We start from the raw sequence: 24,215 nt of genomic DNA, 5'->3' as shown, positions 1-24,215 counted from the left end.
GGGCCCTCATGACTGCAATAGCCTCTTCTGGCAGCTGTCCCTTGAACCTGTTCGCGAACTGCTCCAAAGCGCGCTCCTTCATGTCCTTGCCATCCTGGACAATACCTATTCGCATCAAAGCATCGAGAACCGAGAAGTTCATACTCGGCTCCAAGATGATCGTATTGAGCATCAGTGGCTACTCCACAACACTTGATTGTTGTGCCTATGTCATGCTCTTTATTTTATTTGGACTATTTTGTGTTTTTGAATTTGAATAATTTGATTTGCAAACTTTAAATTTGTAATATCCATGAATTATGTGAACTTTGATTATTAAGTTGGAATTCAATATATGTGCAAATATGTAGTTGAAATGTTGCATGTAAACAAAAAACTTAGAACAATTGATGAATGAAATTTTTTAGGGAGTTAAATTTGAAGGATTCGGCTCAAATCATTTTTATTTAACTCGTCAAATATAAAATGTTAAGGTATACAGGTCGAGGAGCGAAATTATAAGTGACCTGCAAGGGATGTCCTTAGCATGGCTAGTCCTTAGACAATAAGACAATAGACACAGCCTAATGATGTTCAAAGTATTCTCTTCGAGGGTTCTCTAGTCTGGTTTCTCCAATCAGCACCTATCTAGGGAGCGTTCGGTTTCCAACTGCTCCTATAACTCCGCTCCCGGAGCGGACGAGATTTCAGCTTATTTTGACGGAGCTGGCAAAACCGAGCTCCACAATTCCTCGGAGCGGATCGATTCCGAACAGGGCCCTAGTCGATCCACGTCTCCTGCACTTGGGTATTATAGATCCCTTGTGCCTTCGTCAAGATTTTTGAAATTTGACCAGGACTCGACGGACATCTCAGAAGATCACAGTTTTTCTCCTCACAGAAGCTCCAAGCTGTGGTGTTTTACTTTTATTACCAGGTGACCACTGAAGTATCTCCATCCAGGCGGCACCATGTCGGCAGTGGCAGACACGGGGGGCACATGCCGACTAAGTTATTTTACCGGTTCAGGGAGCTACCGGTTGGAAATCCACCATTCGTCAATGCTTTTAGATTCGTGCGGTTGGACCCCACAAAATTTCTTTTTCTCTGTCACTGTCGGACGCCGTCATGGGCGACGGCGCCGACCAGCCACCCCGCCGCTGGATCCTCCTTCCCCGGCCGGCCATGGCGACCACCACGCGTACAAGTACAAAAGCCCTCATGGTCCAATGAGATCCAGCGAGACAGGTTCGTCCCCATCTAGCCCGGTCAGCTCTCGTACCCTGCATCAACCAGATCCCGTGGGCGTCGGGGTGACCTGCTCCGGCGAGGTTCCTCGATCCCGCCCGCCACAAGCCCGTCCACGGGCAGCCGTGCTCGCCGTTGGTGGCTACGTGCAGCACGGGCACCACGGCGGGGCACCGCGCACCGTTGTCGCCGGATCTGGCGACTCCAAGCCTGACCGCCATTGGATCTGGTTAGTCATGAATCATCTCTCCTAACCTCTCTCCATATCATGATTTCGGTTTTATTTTTCATGATTTCAAAATTCCTTGTTTCTCTACCAGATCATCGGCCTCCTGCATCTTCAGTTTCAGATATTTGATTGTTTGTGCAGAGGGCATGTGTTACACTTTTCTGAAAGAGAACCAAGAGTGAATCAATTTCAGAAATCAAGTTACATCTATGTACCTGTGTGTGTAGCTGAGTTGTGCAAGATATGTGAAATTTATATTTCAATCTGTAACTTGTTATTTGAGTGAAATTTACATCTATGTGTGTGTAGCCATTGGTATTGGTGTACAGAGGGCATGTTCAAAGAAGATTTCAGTTACATCTATGTACCAATTTCAATATAAACAAACGGGTCAAAAATGTATTGAGTTACATCTATGTACCTGTGTGTGTAGCTATTGGTATTGAGTTACATCTGTTATTTGAAATGAACGGATTTGACTCGGTTTATTGGTATCTGTAACTTGTTATTTCAGTGAGAAATGTATTGAAATAGCTGTTTCAATACAAATTGAAATTGTTTTTGCCACTTTTGGAATGTTGAATTTCAATCTTCTTTGAAAAAAATGAAATTTTAATAACTGAAATCATCTTTTAAAGAAATTGAAATTTTATTATCTCACTCTGTTATTTGAAATGAACGGATTTCACTCGGTTTATTAGTATCTGTAACTTGTTATTTCAGTGAGAAATGTATTGAAATAGCTGTTTCAATATAAATTGGAATTGTTTGTGCCACTTTTAGAATGTTGAATTTCAATCTTCTTTGAAAAAAATGAAATTTTAATAACTGAAATCATCTTTTAAAGAAATTGAAATTTTATTATCTCACTCTGTTATTTGAAATGAACGGATTTGACCCGGTTTATTGGTATCTGTAACTTGTTATTTCAGTGAGAAATGTATTGAAATAGCTGTTTCAATATAAATTGGAATTGTTTGTACCACTTTTAGAATGTTGAATTTCAATCTTCTTTGCAAAAAAATGAAATTTTAATAACTGAAATCATCTTTTAAAGAAATTGAAATTTTATTATCTCACTCTGTTATTTGAAATGAACGGATTTGACTCGGTTTATTGGTATCTGTAACTTGCTATTTCAGTGAGAAATGTCTTGAAATAGCTGTTTCAATATAAATTGGAATTGTTTGTACCACTTTTAGAATGTTGAATTTCAATCTTCTTTGAAAAAAATGAAATTTTAATAACTGAAATCATCTTTTAAAGAAATTGAAATTTTATTATCTCACTCTGTTATTTGAAATGAACGGATTTGACTCGGTTTATTGGTATCTGTAACTTGCTATTTCAGTGAGAAATGTCTTGAAATAGCTGTTTCAATATAAATTGGAATTGTTTGTACCACTTTTAGAATGTTGAATTTCAATCTTCTTTGAAAAAAAATGAAATTTTAATAACTGAAATCATCTTTTAAAGAAATTGAAATTTTATTATCTCACTCTGTTATTTGAAATGAACGGATTTCACTCTGTTTATTACTCCCTCCGTCCAGAAAAAGTTGTCCAACGCGAAGTGTACTGGTGTTTTTGCAAAAAAGCCCTCCGAGTTTTAAAACTATCTCAAATAGATTCATGTCTCCATCTTCTTCCTCGGTCGTCCCCGTGCATCGCCTGGCCAGGCGCCACCAGCTGATTTCACTGCCGTCCACTAGCACGAGCCCACTTGCGCCTCTGATTCCGCCGCCCGCCCGCCACCTGCGCCTCTGATTCCACCGCCGCCACCCATCTGCACCTGCACGATTCCGCGCGTCGCCAAAGGTGCCGTCGTAGGATTCTTCACCTGCGCTGGCCAGGACGTGCGCCGGCCAGGAACTGCTCCGCTGCTGCTGAGGAACCACGCCGACGCATTCCCCTCACTCCACCACCACCTCCACGCGTTCCCCTCCAGCCACGATCCCCTCTGCGCGTTCCCCTCCTGCCAAGATCCCCCCCGAGCGTCGCCGGAGCCTCCCACTGTGATCCGGTTGAGGTCGTCCTCCTCGAGCTCTGCGTGCTCCTGGGTGTCGATCGCCTGGACCAGGAGTGCATGCTGCTGCTCACGTCCCAGGCTGCTTCCTCGCACCCGCGGCCACCGCTCCTCTCTCTGGCGACTCCGGCAGGCAGGGCCACGCGGGCCTGCCCACCGGCGAGACGACCGGGTGCCTGATCGAGCCCCGCCACCGCTGCCTTTTGCCGCCCCACCCCTCGCCGCTGCTGCTGCCCGCCTGTGCCGCAAGAGTTAAAGTTCAGTGCTGCTGCCTGTAAAAGTTCAGTGTACACATTTAAATTCAGTGATGCTGCATGTGCTCCCAACTTCTGATGAACTTGAAGCTAAAATTTAAACTGAAGTCCAAATTCCAGTGTGGTCTTCAACTGCAGCAGCCTGTGTGGATCCACAAGACTGCATTTATGTTTGTGTATGTGTGTCTTTGATGAAAATGCTTGCTTGCTGAAATTGTAGCAGCAACAACAACTAAGGCTGAATGATGAACAGATTATAGTGGTCAGATTAGTTCAGACATTGCTGCTGAGAAACATGTATAGTGGTTTCAAGTATTGCACTGCTACTGAATGATGAACAAATTATAGTGGTCACATGTTTAGATTAGCTCAGACATTTCTAGATAACATAACAACAAAACAATCCTCTTTCCTAAACAGGCATTTCTGAAAGTTGATAGATATAATCAGCTAGATCAATTGCTATCTTATTTCCAAATAATTTCAGTCCACAATCTATCAATTTATTTTGGAAACAATTAATATGATTCCACCAGATTACTCAAGGCTGGAGTATATTTCCAAATATTTCCAGTTAGTCTTATGGGTCATCTAAAAAATGTTTCATTGGAACATTCTTGCTGTCAAATTTCAAATTATTGTAAGGAGTCAACTGAATTTACTGTAAGGAGTTAACTGAATTTAGTTTCAATAAAGTCAAATTAGCTAAATTTTCAGTGAATTTAACAACATGAATTTGCTTGGCTGGCGTATCTGAGAAACTGTAATTCAGAAAGAGAATTTTCAGATGCTCTTTGACTGAAACCATATCACATTGGCATTCTCTCTGACTAGGAGCAGAGGGAGGAGAGCCAGGAGAAGACTAACAACATCAGTGATATGTTCAACATAAATTACCTTAGTCAAATTTGTCCCCCGAGGCAATCTGATTCCCCTTCCATTATCCAAATAGACTCCTTTGCACTATCCATTATCTTCATTAGTCTCTGCATGATCATAGAAGAATCTGAAAAAATAAGGGGCCCTTCTAAACAAAATTTTACACTGAAAAATAGGACCCCGAGAAACTGTATTTAGTGATCTTGTACTCTAAAAATAGAACATTTACACTGAAGCTTCAAACAAAATTTCAGTGATCTTGTACTCAATTTAGTGGCAATCAGACTTGAGATGCAAAACTGAAGCTTCGAAACTGAATTTTCAAAATTTCAATGATCTTGTACTAAATTTTCTAGCTCACTTTTCTCGAGTTACTTCAAAATTTACACATCAGTAGTGACTCTAGTGTGTGTAGAATTTCAACCACAAGACTGATTCTCACCAATATCCAGGACTAGCCACTTCAATTATGTCTTTAGAGAAATTCAGTTAAAATGACAGCAGTTTTCAGTTTTGACAATAGTATAACATCTTGTCAGTTTTGACAGTATGTGTAGTTGCCGTGGAGCAAACTACACACATTTAATATTTGGAGATAGCAGAAACAGACGGCCGAGGACCAAACCTTGAACTACAGAATCTTCTAACGGAACTTTAGATGTTCTATAGGTCATGTACGACTCCCAAGTTCTAACAAAAAAATTCAGACAACTCCCAGGAATACATGATCTGAATTTAAAGGATCACACTATAGATGTGGCTCAAACTATAGAGAGAAAAGCATTTTCCTGCAATCTTTAGCAGAGTATTTCAGAATTGCTAGTGAAATGTCAAACTAGCATTTGGAGATCAAAATGTCCTAGCTCCAAACATGGAAGTGTAGAAAAATCTAAAGGTAATGCCCTAATGTTCTGAACCTCATTGTTGAATGACCTTGTCAGGCGGCATCGGTGCGTTTTGCTGATGTTTCTTCCCCGCAATCACTCTGCCATCATCTGGCACAACACGCTGTATTATTAATCCCATAGATACAAAGATATGAGTACTCCGAATGGACATTGGTGGAAAGGATAGAAGATGTTAAAGGAAAATAACCAAACCTTATAAACGTTTCCGAATGGACCTCCACCAATCTTCCGCTCCGCGGAGAAATCATTTGTAATTTTATGGTCTGCTGGTTGCCCCTGATGTGCCAGTCAACAATGCAGCATTGAGCCTTCACTTCAGTACATGAAAAATTACTGTCAATTTTCAGCAATGCAGCATAAAAGATCAAAAATCATACTTTCCAGTAGTAAAAGATCAAAATTACTGAATTTTGACTTCCGTAGTTACTGGTTTCTCATTGACATTGACCAAGATTGCTGAATTTGTTTTCAGTTTTCAAAGTTTTGACATTGACCAAGATTACTAAAGAAAAAATCAGTCCAAATCTGTCTACTGTCTTCAACATTGACCAAGATTACACAAAAGCTCAGGTAGTAGCTAAATTTTCCCTATGCTGGTGCACCATAATTTTCCATATTCATTGAGCAAAATTCAGTCCAAATCTGTCTACTGTCTTCAACATTTGCTAATTGTCTACTGTCTTCAACATCTATCAGTACAAATAAACTTCAGTTCAGAACTATAGCATGAACTTGAGTTTACTCTGGATCTGAAGCTCCGGCGAGCTCTGGACTTGAGCACGTGGAGGTGTTGTGGACGCCTTGAGCGCGTAGTGCTCCGGCGAGCTCCTCCACCTTGACCACCCGTGCTTCCCAGTGCTTGGGTCGACGACGTCCATGGAGGGGGAGGGCTTCATGGTTGACAGCGAGCAGGTGGTCGGACGAGAGGGCCAGCAGGGGTCGCTGGGTAGTTGGCAGGTGCCGACGCGGAGGGAGGAGCGGAGAGGGGGGAGCGCCACGGCGAGGAGAAGAGACCGGGTTGACGAGGCGGCAGACGGAGGAGGGGGCACTCGAGGAGGAGGCTGACGGAGGAGGTAGACATGGACGGCGGCCGCCATGGCTAGTGGTCCTCGGGGATGGACACCTCGCTAGGCCGCCGCACAAAAATCCAACCTTCGGGCAAAATTCCAAGCTTCAAACAAGGCATGGGGGAAGAAGGTGGCACCGGCGTGGGCAGAGGTGGGGAGGGAGGGGCAAGGCGACGTGGGGCGGGAGGGGGAGGAAGGGATCGAGGCGGCGCGATGTCACGGCGTCGCCGGCGAGCAAGCAGTGAAAGAATGGGGTAGCGAGGGGAAGAATGGGCGGCTGGAGTGCGGATTGTGTCGGGGGAAGCTGGGGGTGTTTTTTGCAAAATGTACATGGTGACAACTTTTTTCGGACGGAGGGAGTAGTATCTGTAACTTGTTATTTCAGTGAGAAATGTATTGAAATAGCTGTTTCAATATAAATTGGAATTGTTTGTGCCACTTTTAGAATGTTGAATTTCAATCTTCTTTGAAAAAAAATGAAATTTTAATAACTGAAATCATCTTTTAAAGAAATTGAAATTTTATTATCTCACTCTGTTATTTGAAATGAACGGATTTGACTCGGTTTGTTGGTATCTGTAACTTGCTATTTCAGTGAGAAATGTATTGAAATAGCTGTTTCAATACAAATTGAAATTGTTTTTGCCACTTTTGGAATGTTGAATTTCAATCTTTGAAAAAAAATGAAATTTTAATAACTGAAATCATCTTTTAAAGAAATTGAAATTTTATTATCTCACTCTGTTATTTGAAATGAACGGATTTCACTCTGTTTATTAGTATCTGTAACTTGTTATTTCAGTGAGAAATGTATTGAAATAGCTGTTTCAATACAAATTGAAATTGTTTTTGCCACTTTTGGAATGTTGAATTTCAATCTTCTTTGAAAAAAATGAAATTTTAATAATTGAAATCATCTTTTAAAGAAATTGAAATTATATTATCTCACTCTGTTTTTTGAAATGAACAAATTTGAAATTTATTAGAAGTAGTTTCTTGTAAGTGAGTGAAGTTTTATAAGTTTTAATTTTAAATATTAATTTAAAAGATTTCAAATCAATTTAGAGTGAGAGAGGTTGATCATTTGAAAAAAATGGAGTACGTACTTATGTATGTGTGTGAAGAGAGACTTGCCTCAGGTGGCTGTGTACAGCGAGGGGCGTGAATGATATCACGTGGGTGGGCTCAGCTGGTCAAATCACATGGGTGGGCCCAAACTGATGAAATACAGTGGCTGAAATGAAGAAAACAGTGGAATACAAAGATACAACTTAGTACAGCTTTTGAGGTGGCAGGACTCTATTGGCTGCGTAAAAAGAGGTTTGCGGGGCACATGCACATTAACCATTGGTGTGTCCGTCAGATGTTGGCACTGCTCATGCACAGGCACAGCATTCATCACGGGCATTTAGTTTGCTGCATAAATTCAGCCCACAATGGAATGGCACCTAAAGTCTGAGAGCATTTCCCTTCGCCAACAATGGCAAGATTCCTCTCCTGCTTTCTGGCTCAGGCTCTCCTAATCCTAGTAGCAACGTTGGTCACTTCGAAGGCCACAGAGGAAGGCCGAGCTCGCTCCTGCTACACGCCACCGGTGCCAACTCCGGCGTCTTCTGGCCAACGTGACCAGACCCCAGCAGCATCAGTGGGACTTCTTGGTTCGAGATCACCACTAGAAGCTCCGCCGCCGCCAGAACCACACCGTCGGTACCGGAGGGGGGCTCCACCCGAACAGCCGCCTCCGCCACCACCACTCTCGCCGCCACCGCCGCCACCACGATTCTCGCCTCCGCCTCCGCCATCGCCACTCTCGCCGCCACTTAATTAGCACTTTCACTTCCCCGCATTGCCATATTTCTCAGCATCACCACGTTGTATCTGCAGTTTACATGTTTTAAGCTAGTTTTCGGAGCAATGTAACACTATGGATTTTTATCTTCCTTTGCCCAGTGAGAAATTTTTCGAGCCAGTGAGGATATCGAAGTATTCTCTCGATTTTTTTGTTTGCCTGCCCAAGTGCCCGAGTACTTCAGGGCAGAAAACCTTGACCTTGGGTTTCTACATGGCCAAACGCTGGATGCGTTGACGCGACAGCTCGATCATCTTTCACAGCTGTAAACTCAGGCCATGATTCCCGAACAAATGCAAGTCAAGTCAACTACTCCAAGTTTTCAGTATAAGTTCGGCTGATGCGACTGTTCTTCAAGCTCTTCGCCGTCTTGGCCATCATGGCTGCTCTGTCGGCCACAAATGTGCCGTCGCTAGTTGGTGTATGGGGGAGGACGCCGGGGAGAGCCCCACCTTCGCCGAGGTCGTCCCCGCGTAGGAGTTCCGCGAAACCGACTCGTCCCAGGCCACCGCCTCCGCCACCGGCGCAGAAGGGCAGAGTGAGGCCACTGCGTTCACCGCCCCCGCCTCCACCACCACCACCACCACCACCATATCGCCAACGAGGCGTCCGCCCTACGCAGTCTCCTGCACTACCACTACCGTGCCACTAGATCTAGGTTTCGACTTAATCTTGTATCCATTTTGCTTATGATTTGCGAAGACCTTGATCTGGATACGTTAATCTTGGACGATGCTTCGGTGCCTATGACATGTGGGCCCAACAGGTGACTGACCCACGTGTCAGTGACCCAAAGGCAGGTGCCTTTAAGGCACCGAAGCTGTGTCCGTTAATCTTTGACGCATCTTTGAAAAAATAAGGTTGTTATCTAATTAAAGAAGGTTTGTCATGTATTTAAAAACGTGTTTACATGTTTACAATAAAAGTATTCGTCCCAATTTTGGACTAGCGTTCTTTAAGTTTAAGATATTTCTAAAAAAGTGTTTACATGTTTACAATAAAAGTATTCGTCCCAATTTTGGACTAGCGTTCTTTAAGTTTAAGATATTTCCTTATCAGTTCTGTAAAAAGAGTTTAGGGTGGTCATAATACAAGATTTTTGGAAGATTGGTGGGTTGATGACAAGGCACCTAAATTGCTTACCCTATATCACATTAACTGAAGCTATTGATAAAGGTGGAGTGGGTTCAGATTCAGAAGAATTCTATATGGGAAGTCTTCGGATCTGTGGAATAGTTTAAAACATAATCTAAAGAGGTTGAAATGGGATCTAGTAAAGATAAAATCAAATGGATGTTGACAACTCACAATTTTTTGTCAAGTCTCTTTACAGGAAATTAATTGAATATCTATGTAACTTTCCTAAAAAAACTCTTTGCAAGGTCGGAGTACCTACTAAGATCAAAGATTTTCTTTGGCTTATGGTTAGAAAAAAACTATCTCACTAACGATAACCTACTTAGGAGTGGGTGAGCTGGAAACAAAATGGGCATTTTCTATGGCATGGATGAAACAATAAACCATCTGTTTTTTTAATCCTCTATTGCTAATTTTGTTTGAGAGTTTGCTGAAATGTACTTTTAGTTTAAATTCTACTCTAACTGCACTGAATGATTGTTTTGGAATCTGGATTGGAAGTTTTCTAAAGAATGAGAAAAAGTTAGTGTGCTGTCTTTTGGTCTATTTGGAGATGCAACAATGATGTGATATTTGAGGAAAAGAAACTTATCAATGATCCTATTATCCTCATCAAACTGATTTGTTACTAGATTAATGTTGGTCCATTTTATAGTTAAAGGAGAGAAATAGAAGGGTATTGATGCTGGGAGCAGGACATCTCGAGCGGGTGCAAATGAAGTATATCGTTCGTCCCAAGGCTGGAGACATGGTGTTCTAAGGATAGTGGCTAAAAAACGAAAGTTTCTAGGCCACGTGTTTTTTATGTTGTCCTTAACCTCGTGCAAGAAGTTCCTGCACTAGTTGTCCTCATGGAGTAGCTCTTTATTCTTTATCCTACATCACTTATTTTACCCTTGGACTTATTGTTCTTTAACCCTTGTTATCATGTAGCTTTTTTTAATGACATGTGGAGTCTGGCTTGAATGATGTGGTATGATGGTATTTGAATCGGAGTCTGCCTCTCTTTAGGTGGTTATGTTGGTAGTTTGATCCCTAAACTTTGTTTTTTAAGATGCTAGTAGTTTGTATTAGGGCCCTGAATTGTTTGGTTTGTTTAATAGAGATAGAGGGGTGGCCCCTCTTTTATCAATCCAAACATTAACCTCCCCCCCCCCCCCGCCCCACACATACACACCCAAAAAAAAATCATATGTTTGCATACAAGCTTCATTTGAACATAAATTTGAAACTTGATCTAATGTACATTTCAAATTCAATTTTGCAGAATAAAATTATTCGTGTTGATCGAGGGTACGTATTAGTGGTAACATGTTAGTGCAAGGATAGAACATCTAGCTAATATCCTAAACTAAGAACATCATCCCTACAATGGCTCCCATAAGAAAAACTGATGTTGTTGATCTAGAGAGTATGAACCAAATCATAATAGTAACTATGAGTATAAGGCATAGTTTCTTAAATTTCCTTATCTGGGTTGCTCCTCGTTGATTTGGGTTTGCATCTCACTGATTTGGACTTGCTTCTCACATGTGTCTATCAATGCTTCATCTATCTTCTCTCTCAGTGGTCGATATCGATCATTTAGTTTACGTAAATATTTACGAGATCAACCCATATTCATGTGTTGCAAGAGAATCCTATCTCTATGTGTGTATAGATAATCATGTGAGCAACGAGAACATATGTCAAATTATAAACATAGAGGGGTTTATGTTACCTTGCTTCCACGACTAGCACAAGCAAAGAAGTCTCAATTTAGATTCCTAGGTTTGTGTGAGGTTCTTTAAACAATGGAAATTTTGCGTCAACAAAGTAGCATGAGTTGCCCTCCAGATTTTGGTGGTGGTGGTGGGGGGGGGGGTGGAGGATGTCATGTGTGCAGACCACAACACCTAGGAGCTTGGGAGCCCCTTTTTGATTCGATTAGGGACGAAGAGACGATCGAACTTCACACAGATGCACCAGGAGTTTTAACCCGGTTCGGGCCATTGCGAAGAGTGAAAGCCTACGTCCTACTTGGTTGTTTTGATGTATTGAAGTTTAGAATAGGGGTACAAGTGCTCCAATTCTGTTCCGGGATTGTCATGGCTAGGAAAGGGGAATGAGTATGAACTAACTAGCTTGTAGTTTTTCAGAATCCCTTCTCACTATGTAGCTCGAGCTCCCGTTTTATAGTTCAAGAGGAAGCCACGGTAGTTACAAGGTAATAAATGGGGCATTTATGCCATTGGGGGACAATGCACTATGGCAGGGCACGCCAAGTGTTGTTCTGCCAGTCTTGCCGGGAGCGGACGCATGTCCCATCCGTCGTTGTTGACTTTGGTGTCCTCCATTGTTCCGCACACCATGAGGTGGCTTGCATGCGCAGGAACCTTGCAGGGCGTAGTCATGCACGAAACTTGGTCGCCAAGGAGGCTTGTGCATGCATGCCAGCTTAGGGCATCTCCAATAGTTTGTATGTTAGTTTGTTGGTAAAATATGTCATGCCATCAACCAACACCTTAACATACAACAACTTCAATGGGTTGTATCTAGTTTGCCCAATAGGATGTGAGATAATAAATAGGGTGCTCTCTCATTCTATATTGGACCTTGTGCAATGGGTGTTGGTTCATGTACATACAACCTTCCTCTCTTTCCTCATTTATTGTATGACACATCATCAAAAATCCTATGTGGCAAAGTCTATCAACAACTATCTTACAACCATTAAAGATGCCCTTACTCCACCCTATGGTTTGGTGCCACAAGCCTAGTCTGCCACCCTGTGAGCCATCCCATCCCACGCATGCCATCCACTAGGTCATTGGCGGGGCTCTGGGTGCTCACAGGAGACGAGTAGCGAGGTTGGGCTCCTAGGAGGGGAACCCATCCCCGGCGAAAAACTTGGCCTTGGCGTAGTTGGTGCTGCCAAACAAACCGCTCTCCAGTGTTCTCATCTTGTTGGCGCGAGCCTTCGTAAAAAATGGTTTCCTGTGGCCTTAGTCTTGATGAAGATTTGCATCCCATCCGAGGAGGGCATGGGCTTGGTCACGTAGGCCAGCAACCTAAGTTGCATGTCGTTGGGGCTGCTGTAGCACGCAAGATGGTCCGTGGGGAGTCCGGTCTTCACGAGGACGACAAAGGGCCCCGCCTTCCGTGGCGTACGATTTGTGAGCGCATCTGACGGAGGTGCTGCTGCAGTGCGATGATTTTGCAGACACGGGGTGCGTTGTGGCCGAGTCAACAGGAGTGACAGGGAGCTCGGCTACGGCGGTGGTGAAGGAGCCCGATTCCAGTGCATCAGCTGGTGTGGGCTTGCGCATGTTACTCTGACGACATCTCAGAGCTCCGATGACTCCGTTCCTAGTACGATGGCGACGACGAAACTGGTTAATTCTGGTGCCGACAAGGGAGGACAAGGTTTGGGGAGGGCAGTGGGACTGTTGCCGGGCGGGAGGGATATGACGTCGAGTGTTTGTCGACAGTGGCGGAGTTAATTGCACAGAAGTACCACAATTCGGGCATCACATGCAGATTGGTACCATGATTGCTAATTTTTGCATGTCAGTGCCAACATTGGTCTAAGTTTTTGCAAATTAGGCTAAAACGCGTATTTATACGTATTGACGCCCGATCCGACAGCTCGGGCCCACCCGTCAGGTGCCACACTGGCCAATCGGCGTGTGCCCGCGCGCTGACTAGGACGAGCCGGTGCGCTGCTGCTCTCCAACCTGGTCCGGTCGCACCAGCTCCAGCCCGGCCGCACCATTCCCCTCCCCTCCTCCTCCTCGCTCGTTTCCTCCGTCGCCGCCGCCCGCGTCCCGACTGCCGGCCGCCGCACCGCCCCGCCGACGCCATGGTTTTGGAGGACGAAAGCAGCGACGACCATTCTAGCCTCCCGTACATGCAGTCTTCCTCCACAGACGGTCTCAACGAGGTCAGTACAGGGTTAGGGTTTCAGATTTGGGATTTCTTGATTTGGTTGATATCGCTAGGTTTTGATTTGGCCATTGTCTTTGTGCGAGCTTCTGCAGGTCCCTTTCAGCATTGAAGATCCAGGTTACAAGGGGCTTGAGCTGGATGTGATGTCTCCATGTGAGAAGCACGGCATGGCATCTGAGAGGCTTGTTGCCTTTGAAGGAACAGACACAGGCAGGAGGTTTTTAGCATGTGCACAGCCGGTATGGATTGTAGGATTGTAGGCATACTGATTTTTTTTCTTACTTGGTCAGTGCCATATTGAACTCTGTTTGCTGGAGTACTCTGCTTGCTGTCAACATTTTGGTTCATAGTGGTTAGAGTAGCTTATTTAGGTCAAGCATGAGTATATTTTGCTGGAGTACAATGGCATAGTAATTTATGTTAATAGTAATTTAGGTCAAGCATGAGTATATTTTTTCTTACTCAAGTGGCTGCTCCTCTTGTTAAATGTAGTGGTCTGGTGCTAACATAGTAATTTATGTTAATAGTGGTAGTAGAGTAGCTTACAAATATTTGAACACTCCTTGATATGAACAGTACAGTAACTAAACTAGTCAGTCAGCTACTCAAGTGGCTGCTCCTCTTGTTAAATGTAGTGGTCTGATGCTAAATTTAGACATTCTTTTTGGCAACTGCAGTGATTTTGTGTAATTACTTGATGTATGAACTGTTTTGTTGTTGTTGTTGTTGTTTTTGCAGGAAGGTAGCAATTGTGGCTTTGTTGAATGGGTTGATCACCAGTGGCCCCCAACAATGCAGAATGCATTGTTGAAGCTATGGGCAATGGTTGAAGATGCCAAAAGTGCTAGGGTGAATGACAATCTTGAAAGTTCTTTCACTATCCACCATCTGACAGAAGAGAAGAACAACCTGGAGGCCAACTATGACAAGCTAGTCCAAGATGTGCATCAGCTTATGAGCTTCCAGGAGGATAGGGTGGTGGATTTCAGACATCTGCAGTCTGCCATTACATATCAGCATGAATGCATAAGTGAACTGGTGGCTGATATGAATGCAAAGATGGCAAAGAAAGATGCAGAGTTTGAGAAGTTTAAGCAGAATTATGATGTGCTACTGAACCTGACAAGAGCTCAAGCTACAGTCATCCAGAACCTGAAGTTGAAGCATATTACTGATAAGCAATTGCTTACTGAAGCTAAGATGAACTTGGAGTTGAAGAATGCAGAGCTCACAAAGTCTGAGGAGAAGCTCACCCAAGATAAGCTAGAGTTGAAGTTTCAGGTTGCTGATTTGCTCAAGGGAAAGGAAAAGCATGGTGAAGAGAAGGGGAAGCTAGAGCTTCAGATTGCTGGGTTGATTAAGGCGGAGGAGAAGCTGAAGGAGAAGATCAAGGGGATCCAGGCCATCTTAGAGAAGTGAAGAAAATGAATATGAGAGTAGTGGGCAATGCTGACCTTTTGGGCATGATGGTTGTGTAGTGTATGGCTCTACTAAATGTGAACTTCTCTAAGATGAACTATGGCTGTGTATGTATGTAGTAGATATGCTTTTCATCCTTTTGTGAGAAAAGGATGAACTATGCATCTAAACTCCACTATGTATTGTGAACAATGGTTGTGTACTTTATAATATGTTGAACTGTAGTAAGTATTGTGTGTTATGTGTGTTATGTTTGCTGGATCAGATATTCTGTGTTATGTTTGCTAGACTTCAGATTATGATTTCTCATGCACTAGGTTTTGATGATTATGTTAGCATTGGAAGACTACTTGATGGTTATGTTAGCACTGGATTATTAGATGGTTATGTTATATCATGCATTGGAAGCCTATGTTTAGGTGGCTCTGTCGACCCCGAGTCACCGTAAACCCTAATGGTTAGGTTTAGGTGGCTCCGTTGACCCCGAGTCACCATAAACCCTAATGGTTAGGTTTAGGTGGCTCCGTCGACCCCGAGTCACCATAAACCCTAATGGTTAGGTTTAGGTGGCTCCGTCGACCCCGAGTCACCATAAACCCTAATGGTTAGGTTTAGGTGGCTCCGTCGACCCCGAGTCACCATAAACCCTAATGGTTAGGTTTAGGTGGCTCCATCAACCCCGAGTCACCGTAAACCCTAATGGTTAGGTTTAGGTGGCTCCGTCGACCCCGAGTCACCGTAAACCCTAATGGTTAGGTTTAGGTGGCTCTGTCGACCCTGAGTCACCGTAAACCCTAATGGTTAGTCTTAGGTGGCCCCGTCGACCCCGAGTCACCGTAAACCCTAATGGTTAGGCTTAGGTGGCTTCATCGACCCCGAGTCACCGTAAACCCTAATGGTTAGGCTTAGGTGGCTCCGTCGACCCCGAGTCACCGTAAACCCTAATGGTTAGGCTTAGGTGGCTTCCTCGACCCCGAGTCACCGTAAACCCTAATGGTTAGGCTTAGGTGGCTTCCTCGACCCCGAGTCACCGTAAACCCTAATGGTTAGGCTTAGGTGGCTTCCTCGACCCCGAGTCACCGTAAACCCTAATGGTTAGGCTTAGGTGGCTTCCTCGACCCCGAGTCACCGTAAACCCTAATGGTTAGGCTTAGGTGGCTTCCTCGACCCCGAGTCACCGTAAACCCTAATGGTTAGGCTTAGGTGGCTTCCTCGACCCCGAGTCACCGTAAACCCTAATGGTTAGGCTTAGGTGGCTTCCTCGACCCCGAGTCACCGTAAACCCTAATGGTTAGGCTTAGGTGGCTTCCTCGACCCCGAGTCACCGTAAACCCTAATGGTTAGGCTTAGGTGGCTCCGTCGACCCGGAGTCACCGTAAACCCTAATGGTTAGGCTTAGGTGGCTTCCTCGACCCCGAGTCACCGTAAACCCTAATGGTTAGGCTTAGGTGGCTCCGTCGCCCCCGAATCACCGTAAACCCTAATGGTTAGGCTTAGGTGGCTTCGTTGACTCCGAGTCACCGTAAACCCTAATGGTTAGGCTTAGGTGGCTTCCTCGACCCTGAGTCACCGTAAACCCTAATGGTTAGGCTTAGGTGGCTCCGTCGACCCCGAATCACCGTAAACCCTAATGGTTAGGCTTAGGTGGCTCCGTCGACCCCGAGTCACCGTGCTTCATTAAGCCTCCATACTTCATCACGCAGATCCCCAATGAGCTCACTCCAGAATGTGGGCAATTTCACCATGCTGACATGCAACAGATAGCAGCAGTATTGGTACTAATTTGTCACAAGTAACTGCCTAAAGTTCAACATTCAGAAAACCACCTAAAGTTCAACATTCAGAAAACCACCTAAAGGTGAACATTCAGATAACCACCTAAAGTTCAACATTCAGATAATCACCTAAAGTTCAACCACATATCCAGTAGCAAGTTCTACATATCCAGTACTCCACCTCAAGTTCAACATTACAAGCATCAAGTTCAACATTACTAGAGTACTCCACCAGTACTCCACCTCAAGCATCAAGTTCAACCAAAATAACACCACAGTATTTCACATTACATGGCTCCTCCTCCTCCCATGCTAGCATTGAAGTAGGACATCCATCCAGTGTGTGTGCCATCAATAGGAATGCCAGCATATTGCCTGGGAGCACCTCTTCCAGCTCTTCCTCTGCCTCTGCCAGCTCCTCTTCCAGATGGTGGTGGTGTAGTAGAAGTAGCACCAGCTCCTCTGCCAGCTCCCCTTCCTCTTCCAGATGGTGGTGTTGTAGTAGAAGTAACACCAGCTCCTCTGCCAGCTCCTCTTCTTCCAGATGATGGTGGTGTAGGAGCAGAAGCAGCAGGTCTTGGCTGTCTTGCTGTTGGTGCAGTAGAAGGACCAGCGGCTCTTGGCTGTGAGGTTCTTGGAGTAGCCTTGCAAAGAAAAGGAAACAATTAATAATGCTAGAAAGAAATGTACAAGAAATAAAACATTAGTATATTTCAAGGTGAAAAATTATTACCACATGCTTATTCTTCCTCAAAGCTAGCTCAGGCGTCAACTGTTTAAGACAGTTTGTGTACCTATGCCCTTGGAGACCACAATTGCCACATGTTATGGTCCCCATTCTTGAAGTTTCTTTTGGCTTTGGTACTTCAAATTTGCCCTTGATCCTCTTTTCTTTCCTTCTTCCTCTCTTGATTTTGAATGCAGGTGGTTCTATGTCTAGACCAGGGGTCCTTGTCCAATCATGCTCACCAGGCACAGGAAAGATCATTGGTTCATAAGCTGCAGCATAAAAATCTTTCTTGAAGAATTTGCTGACATAATCCTCTGGTTTCCTTTTAGCCTTGTTTATTGCAGAGATGGCATGGTTGCAAGGTATGCCACTAAGGTCCCACTTCCTGCATCCACATGTCTGAAGTTCTAGGTTGACAGCATGTCTTTGTTGCCCACTTGTAACTTGCCATAAGTTGACCCCTGCTTGTATTGGCTTGCAGTATCTGGCCCTCTCCTTCTCAGCCTCTAGCTTCTCACTGTAATGAGGTGTTATCTCCCATCTTGCTTCCTTAACACTCTCTCTCTCTTCATGTGCCACCTCACCATCTGCTTATCTTTTATCCCATCACACATTGTCCTTATAGGTTTTCTCCTAACATCTAGAATGTACTTATTGAACACCTCAGACAAGTTGTTCACTACCAAGTCAGTCTTGCAGTTTGTGTCAAATGCATGCCTTGCCCATGTCTTTTTTGGTATTGCAGTAAGCCACTCCCAAGCTTCCTCACTTTCAGCTCTAAGATCATTCATTGCAATATTAAATTTGTGTTCATTGTAGGCATAGCTAGCATTATCCATGCACTTCTTAAGATCTTCACCCCTAAACCCAACATTTTGGAAATTTGCATATATATGTCTAAGGCAGAACCTTTGGTTGCAATTTGGAAACACAGCATTCACTGCATACAGTAACCCCTGACACAAACAATATAACAAGTCTAAGCTACATCCTAAAGAAATATGCACCAATGAATTAAATATGCATTCTAATCTACTATAAACACTTGTGCAAAACATAATAAAACTCTAAGCTAATGTAAACACTTCTGCAAAACACATACCTTTTGTCTATCTGACATTATAGTATAAGGTCCAAACTTGCCCACTTCTCCCCCTAGGCAAATTTTCAGTTGGTGTAGAAACCAACACCAACTAGCTTTGTCCTCTTGTCCAACTATGCCAAATGCCAGTGGATATATGTTGTTGTTGCCATCTCTACCAGTGGCAGCAAGGAGTTGAGCACCTGTAGTGAGCTTAATGAAGCACCCATCAACACCTGCATAATCAACATTTCCAAACATTAAATACATTCAAGTGAGAAACAAAATGTAGTACTCTACAATATGTAAATGGTGCACAAGGTTTAGGAACTAACCAATGAATGGCCTACACCCATTGAGAAACCCCTACCTTGCTCCATTCATGCAAAAGAACATGGCATGGAATCTTGGGCCTGGGTGGGGTATTCTTGCAGTTGGTGTTGGAGTAACAATAGTGACTATTACTCTGCTCCCAGGGTTGTGTCCATGACAGTCTGAGCATAGTCTTTAAGCCTAGGATATTGCTTCTTGTGATCTCCTAACACAGCTTTAATAGCTATGTTCTTTGCCCTATATGCCATGCACTTGGGCACATCTACACCATATTTTTCATTGCATGCATCAATTATAGTCTGAATACCAGTAGTTATATCAGATCTAAAGAGATGCTCATATTTCTGTGCTAGCCACTTAGCACTAACCCTGGTGGTCTCTGTGGTACTAGGGCAAGTGTGTTCTAGTCTCATCTTCTTAATTACAAAGGTTTTCTCCCCTTTTATAACTGCTGCCACCATTAAGAAGTGGCATTGTTTATCTGTACACTCAACAATTATCCTCTGATCTAAATTCCTGTGATACCTGAAATTCCTGGCCTGGGTGATGTGCAAATTCAACAAAGCATCTCTGAATTGATGCTGATCCCTAAAACACAACTTCATACACAGTTGCTCATGTGGTTGCTCCAATTTCTCATTATACCACTTCCTAGCAGGCCTTTTCTTTGCCCTACTCTTCCTTTTATTTGTAGGACAAAAGAGAGTGGCTCAAAACCATCATCATCACTCTCCCTCAACAACCCCTTCTCTTCTTCATCTGATGATGGTCTGAAATCAGGTTCAACCTCTGGTAGCTCACTACAATGTGACCTAGTGGTTGGGCCTCTTCTAACTAGCAGCTTCTGCTTCTTCTTTATAGGTTCAACTATAGTTTCTTCTTCTTGTTCAAAAGTCCTATCTTGTTCTACCTCAAATGGGTCCTCAACTTCAGTGTCACCCTCATAATGCAGCATTTCTTCCTCTTCTGATTGATCATCATCTGATTCTTCCTCTTGTGCTTCTAGCTCTCTCTGTCTCTTTCCCTCTTCCACCTCTACATCTTCATCATCAACCATGTAATTAGGGTCACTTCCAATTTGACCATCCTCATCAGAGGCATCACTGTCCTCATAAGCCTCAAATCCTTGATATCCCTCTTCTTCTTCTTCCAAAACTGCTTTCAACTTGTCTGTTGCATTTTTGCTTTCTTGTGTGCAAACACCAGCAGGACCAACAGGGTGATGTGTGATACATTGACTGTCAAAGACTACTCCTTCCTTATCAACAGATAAGATAGGAGGCTCACTAAGATCATAAACAAGAGGCTCTTGGTACACCACAGTGGACAAGTCTGGCTTTTCAAAATGCTGCCTCTCAAAATCAGTATCAGGGGGTGGACAAGCCCTGACTAGCAAATTAAGCACCAATTTGTCCTGGATCTTCCTCTTTATCATCTGTAATTCTGCATGACTTTCTACCAAATCCAGCCCTTTCTCTCCTAAAGATGGATTTTCAATGTGAAACAAACAATCATATGCATTAAATCCTTGGGTTTCCATCACTGCAACCAAATTCAGATAAGTAATATTTGAACCACACAGCTTCATCTCCAATGGCTCTCTTGCATCAAAATGGATCCTTACTTCCCAAATGTCTTCATCCAAACTACAGAACAAATTAAATTTCATGTATTCATTATAATTACTCTTAATTTGCAGAGCAACAGTACAGTACATTGCAATTTAAAGTAACCTGTAAGTCTATTATTTACTAATTGAGCACAATAGCAAAATTTGGAGAGCAACAGTACAGTACAAAACAATTTAAAGTAACAGTACCAGACAGTACAGAACAATTTGGAGAGCCACAATAATCCCAAATTTTTACTGTCATTGAACTAATTTGAGAGTGCAATACACTATGTTACTAGGTTAGTTTAATTGTCCTATACTAGTCACTTCAATTGGATAAAACCTAATCCCCAAATGGATAAAGCAGAAGATGAACAAACCCTAAAAATGCCCAATTGGATAAATCAGAGGAGGAAGAGGACAAGGGTACTTACAGCACGCCGCCAAGTCCATGCGTCAACTCATGGCTGCTGCTAGGGTTCGCCACCCACTGATGCGCCAACCGCAACCGCTGCTCCATGGTGAGTAACATCGACTCCTCGTCGTCGGTCGAGTACGCGGAGCTGGAGTCGTCGCCGCCATCCCAGTCGACGCCAGCCGTTCCGCTAGGAGGCCAGAACGGCATCTCACCGCCGCCGTGGACGCCCTCGCCGCCGCCTGGCGGAATCGCCGATGCCATGGACTAGGGAACGAGCGAGGAGGAGGAGGGGAGGGGAATGGTGCGGCCGGGCTGGAGCTGGTGCGACCGGACCAGGTTGGAGAGCAGCAGCGCACCGGCTCGTCCTAGTCAGCACGCGGGCACACGCCAATTGGCCAGCGTGGCACCTGACGGGTGGGACCGAGCTGTCGGATCGGGCGTCAATACGTATAAATACGCGTTTTAGCCTAATTTGCAAAAACTTAGACCAATGTTGGTACTGACACGCAAAAATTAGCAATCATGGTACCAATCTGCATGTGATGCCCGAATTGTGGTACTTCTGTGTAATTAACTCACAGTGGCAGGATGGCGCCGGCACGACACGGGTTGGATGCCGAAAGAAGGTCAGGCACTTGTCGAAATTTATTGAGACTTGCCGCTCTTGAAGCAAAAATGAGCTAGAAGAGTCGTATTTCGAGGATGGAAACCTATAATTCCGGGGGACTAAAATTTATGAAGGATGTGCTTATAATTCTCCAAACAACGAAATCTTGGAAGAAAAATGACTTTGGTGGATGGATTAGGGATGCCCTAATAATGTTGAATGTTAGAGATATATTTGGGATATATGTATTTGGTAGTCTAGGATTTGTATTCTGTCTCCTACCTTATCTTCAGAAAAGGCGTCTTGACCTTCAGGTCTTGTAATCAATATATACTCGTTCTTGCGGCTCAATAATACATCCATCATATTCCACCAATCCTCTTCATCTATCCCTTCTAACATGGTATCAGCCTAACCGATCCAAACCTTAGCCGCCGCCCTCGGGCCGGTCAACCTCCAAGACCGCCGCCAAGGGCTGCGCCACCTGTACCTAGGGTTCGTCCATCGGTCATGTTGACCTACTGCCCTAGACAGTCTTTTTCTCGAGCCCTTACTCCGGATTTTTCTCTCTCTCGCCGATCATCTGAATCGACGTTTTTTTGGGTCTTTCAATCTACGGTCGGTTTACATCGCCCGTCGCCGCCGTTGACCCCCGCGCGCCTCTACTCCGACCCCGACGCGACCGGCTCCTTCACTGACCCGGCGGCCTCGCGTGACAAGCGGCCCATCCTGGCCGTCGTCCGGGCGTCTGCCAGCCCGTCACCGTGCGCCGGCCGTCGCCGCCCTGCTCCGACCGAGACCTCTCCATCGCAACCGCCTCCGCCGCGTCTGCACGGAGGCCCTGTGGTCTGCCTCGCCAGCCTCGTCCCCGGCTGCGTCGCTCGTCGGCTGCCTCAAGCTCAGGCGATGTTGCTCCGTTGGTCGCTCGGGCCTTGTTGTCCGAGCGTCAGCAGTGCTTTGGCAGCCCGGGTGCCGGTGCTGACGCGCTTGTCCGCCTGCCGTCCCACGCCATTTGTCGTCACCGGCTTCATCTCGAAATCCGCCTCCACCGAGCGACGTCCCTGGCCTCGCACGCGATCGGCTTGATCACTCGCTCGCCGCCGTGATCCGATCCCATCTATGCCGCGTGACCGACCTGGCCCGTCGGTTGCACGCGCCTCCGTAGGTCTCGTGAAGATCGTCCCCGAGTTCAGCGCACCCCTTCGCCGATCGACGAACGGGTTGCCGCTACGTCGCCCCGTCGGGCCACAGCTGTCGGTGTCAAAACCGGCCGATCTCGGGTAGGGGGTCCCGAACTGTGCGTCTGAGGATCGAAGGTCACAGGAGACAAAGGGGACACGATGTTTACCTAGGTTCGGGTCCACTTGATGGAGGTAAAACCCTACGTCCTGCTTGATTAACTTTGATGAGTATAGGGGTTACAAGAGTTGATCTACCTCGAGATCGTAACGGCTAAACCCTAGAAGTCTAGCCTATATGAATTATGATAGCCTCTACGGACTAAACCCTCCGATTTATATAGACACCGGAGGGGCCTAGGGTTGCACATAGTCAGTTTACAGAAGAAGGCAACTATACATCTGGATGCTAATCTTTCCATCCACGCAAAGGAGAGTCCGATCTGGACACGGGGGAAAGCCTTCTAATTTTTATCTTCACGGCCCATCAGTCTGGCACATAATAAACGGGCCGGATACCTGAGGACCCCTTAATCCAGGACTCCCTGAGTAGCCCTCGAACTAGCCTTCAATGACGATGTAGTATTCAGATTCTGTCTTCGGCTTTGCAAGGTGGGTTCTTCATTATACTTTGGACCGATGACAGTACGGCCATGACCTTGACGTTCCTGCCTCTTATGCTTCCTCCCTATTGTCGCTTCGATTTCCGTGCGCTGAGTGAATATGAACGGTCCATGTTTTTTGCAAATAGGACCCTCACCACACTCGGACAACATCTATATAAGGGCATGTAGATCCCCTAATGCCATTCCACATCGCACAAAAAAGAAAACTACCAAGTTTAGCCACAAACAAAGCCTTCCGTCATGGCCAGTGCCCCAGGCTGTTCTTCGTGCCCCCACGGCCCTCAAGAGGGTGATTGGCAGAGTTGCTTTGTGCCTCATCTTCAGCTGAGTCGATTCCAAACGCAGGGTTACCTTCCCCTCGCGGATCTAGTCCCTGTTCAAGCGGGATTGGCCTCCATCGGCAACGATGTGATGGCTGAGAATTTCCCCAACCCCAATAAGGAGGAGAGGGTGTGGTTCGTCCCATTTCTATTGCGGGGCCTAGGATTTCCAATCCATCCCTTTCTCACGGGGTTATTGGAATTTTACGGGATCCAACTACACAACCTCACCCCAGGTTCGATTCTGCACATCTCAGGTTTCGTTGCCCTCTGCGAGCTATTCTTAGGCATCGAGGCTCATTTTGAATTATGGAGAAAGTTCCTTTGCCTCGTTCCCCTCCATCAAGGAGGTTCCATATTTGAAGTGGGAGGTGCCGAAGTATGGTGTATAGCTGGATCCGGATACATCATGGGAACTCCCAAAGAGGTATACCCGCAATGGTCTTCGGAATGGTTCTGCATAGACGACGTCCCGCTGCCAGATCCTGTTCGGTGCGGTCTCCCTAAATTTTCCAGTGCTCCTCTAAAGAAGCACCTCAACTGGCGTCCCCGAAGTCCCAAGGAAGAGGAAAGTGCGGAGATAAAGAGGTTGGTCAGCAAGGTCAGGTTACTAG

At 45.0% G+C, this 24,215-nt stretch overlaps 1 protein-coding gene and 2 long non-coding RNA genes across 5 annotated transcripts; 1 reads left to right on the top strand and 2 right to left on the bottom strand.

Annotated features, from left to right (window-relative positions):
• Positions 1 to 417: 417 nt before the first annotated feature.
• Positions 418 to 1,942, top strand: LOC125533058. The gene is made up of 2 exons (XR_007294187.1): positions 418 to 1,456; positions 1,548 to 1,942. It is a non-coding gene; the product is annotated as an uncharacterized LOC125533058 (long non-coding RNA).
• Positions 1,943 to 2,857: 915 nt separating this feature from the next.
• On the bottom strand, positions 2,858 to 4,962 carry LOC125510417. The gene is made up of 2 exons (XR_007284617.1): positions 4,633 to 4,962; positions 2,858 to 3,753 (listed from the first exon to the last, which is right to left on the bottom strand). It is a non-coding gene; the product is annotated as an uncharacterized LOC125510417 (long non-coding RNA).
• Positions 4,963 to 5,547: 585 nt separating this feature from the next.
• Positions 5,548 to 6,944, bottom strand: LOC125510404. Of its 3 annotated transcripts, none has more exons than XM_048675578.1 (3): positions 6,265 to 6,944; positions 5,715 to 5,835; positions 5,548 to 5,622 (listed from the first exon to the last, which is right to left on the bottom strand). In XM_048675578.1, the coding sequence occupies exons 1-3, from the start codon at positions 6,617 to 6,619 to the stop codon at positions 5,595 to 5,597; spliced, it is 504 nt and encodes a 167-aa protein (XP_048531535.1). In that variant the 5' UTR covers positions 6,620 to 6,944; the 3' UTR covers positions 5,548 to 5,594. The 3 variants fall into 3 exon arrangements, with proteins under 3 accessions (XP_048531535.1, XP_048531540.1, XP_048531532.1); XM_048675583.1 differs by having other exon boundaries at positions 5,548 to 5,609; XM_048675575.1 differs by having other exon boundaries at positions 5,554 to 5,835.
• Positions 6,945 to 24,215: the final 17,271 nt, after the last annotated feature.

Source organism: Triticum urartu, chromosome 1 (assembly GCF_003073215.2).
Source record: "Triticum urartu cultivar G1812 chromosome 1, Tu2.1, whole genome shotgun sequence".
Classification (NCBI taxonomy): domain Eukaryota; kingdom Viridiplantae; phylum Streptophyta; class Magnoliopsida; order Poales; family Poaceae; genus Triticum; species Triticum urartu.
Note: the sequence above shows the minus strand (reverse complement) of the source record. Positions and strands in the feature narration are given on the sequence as shown.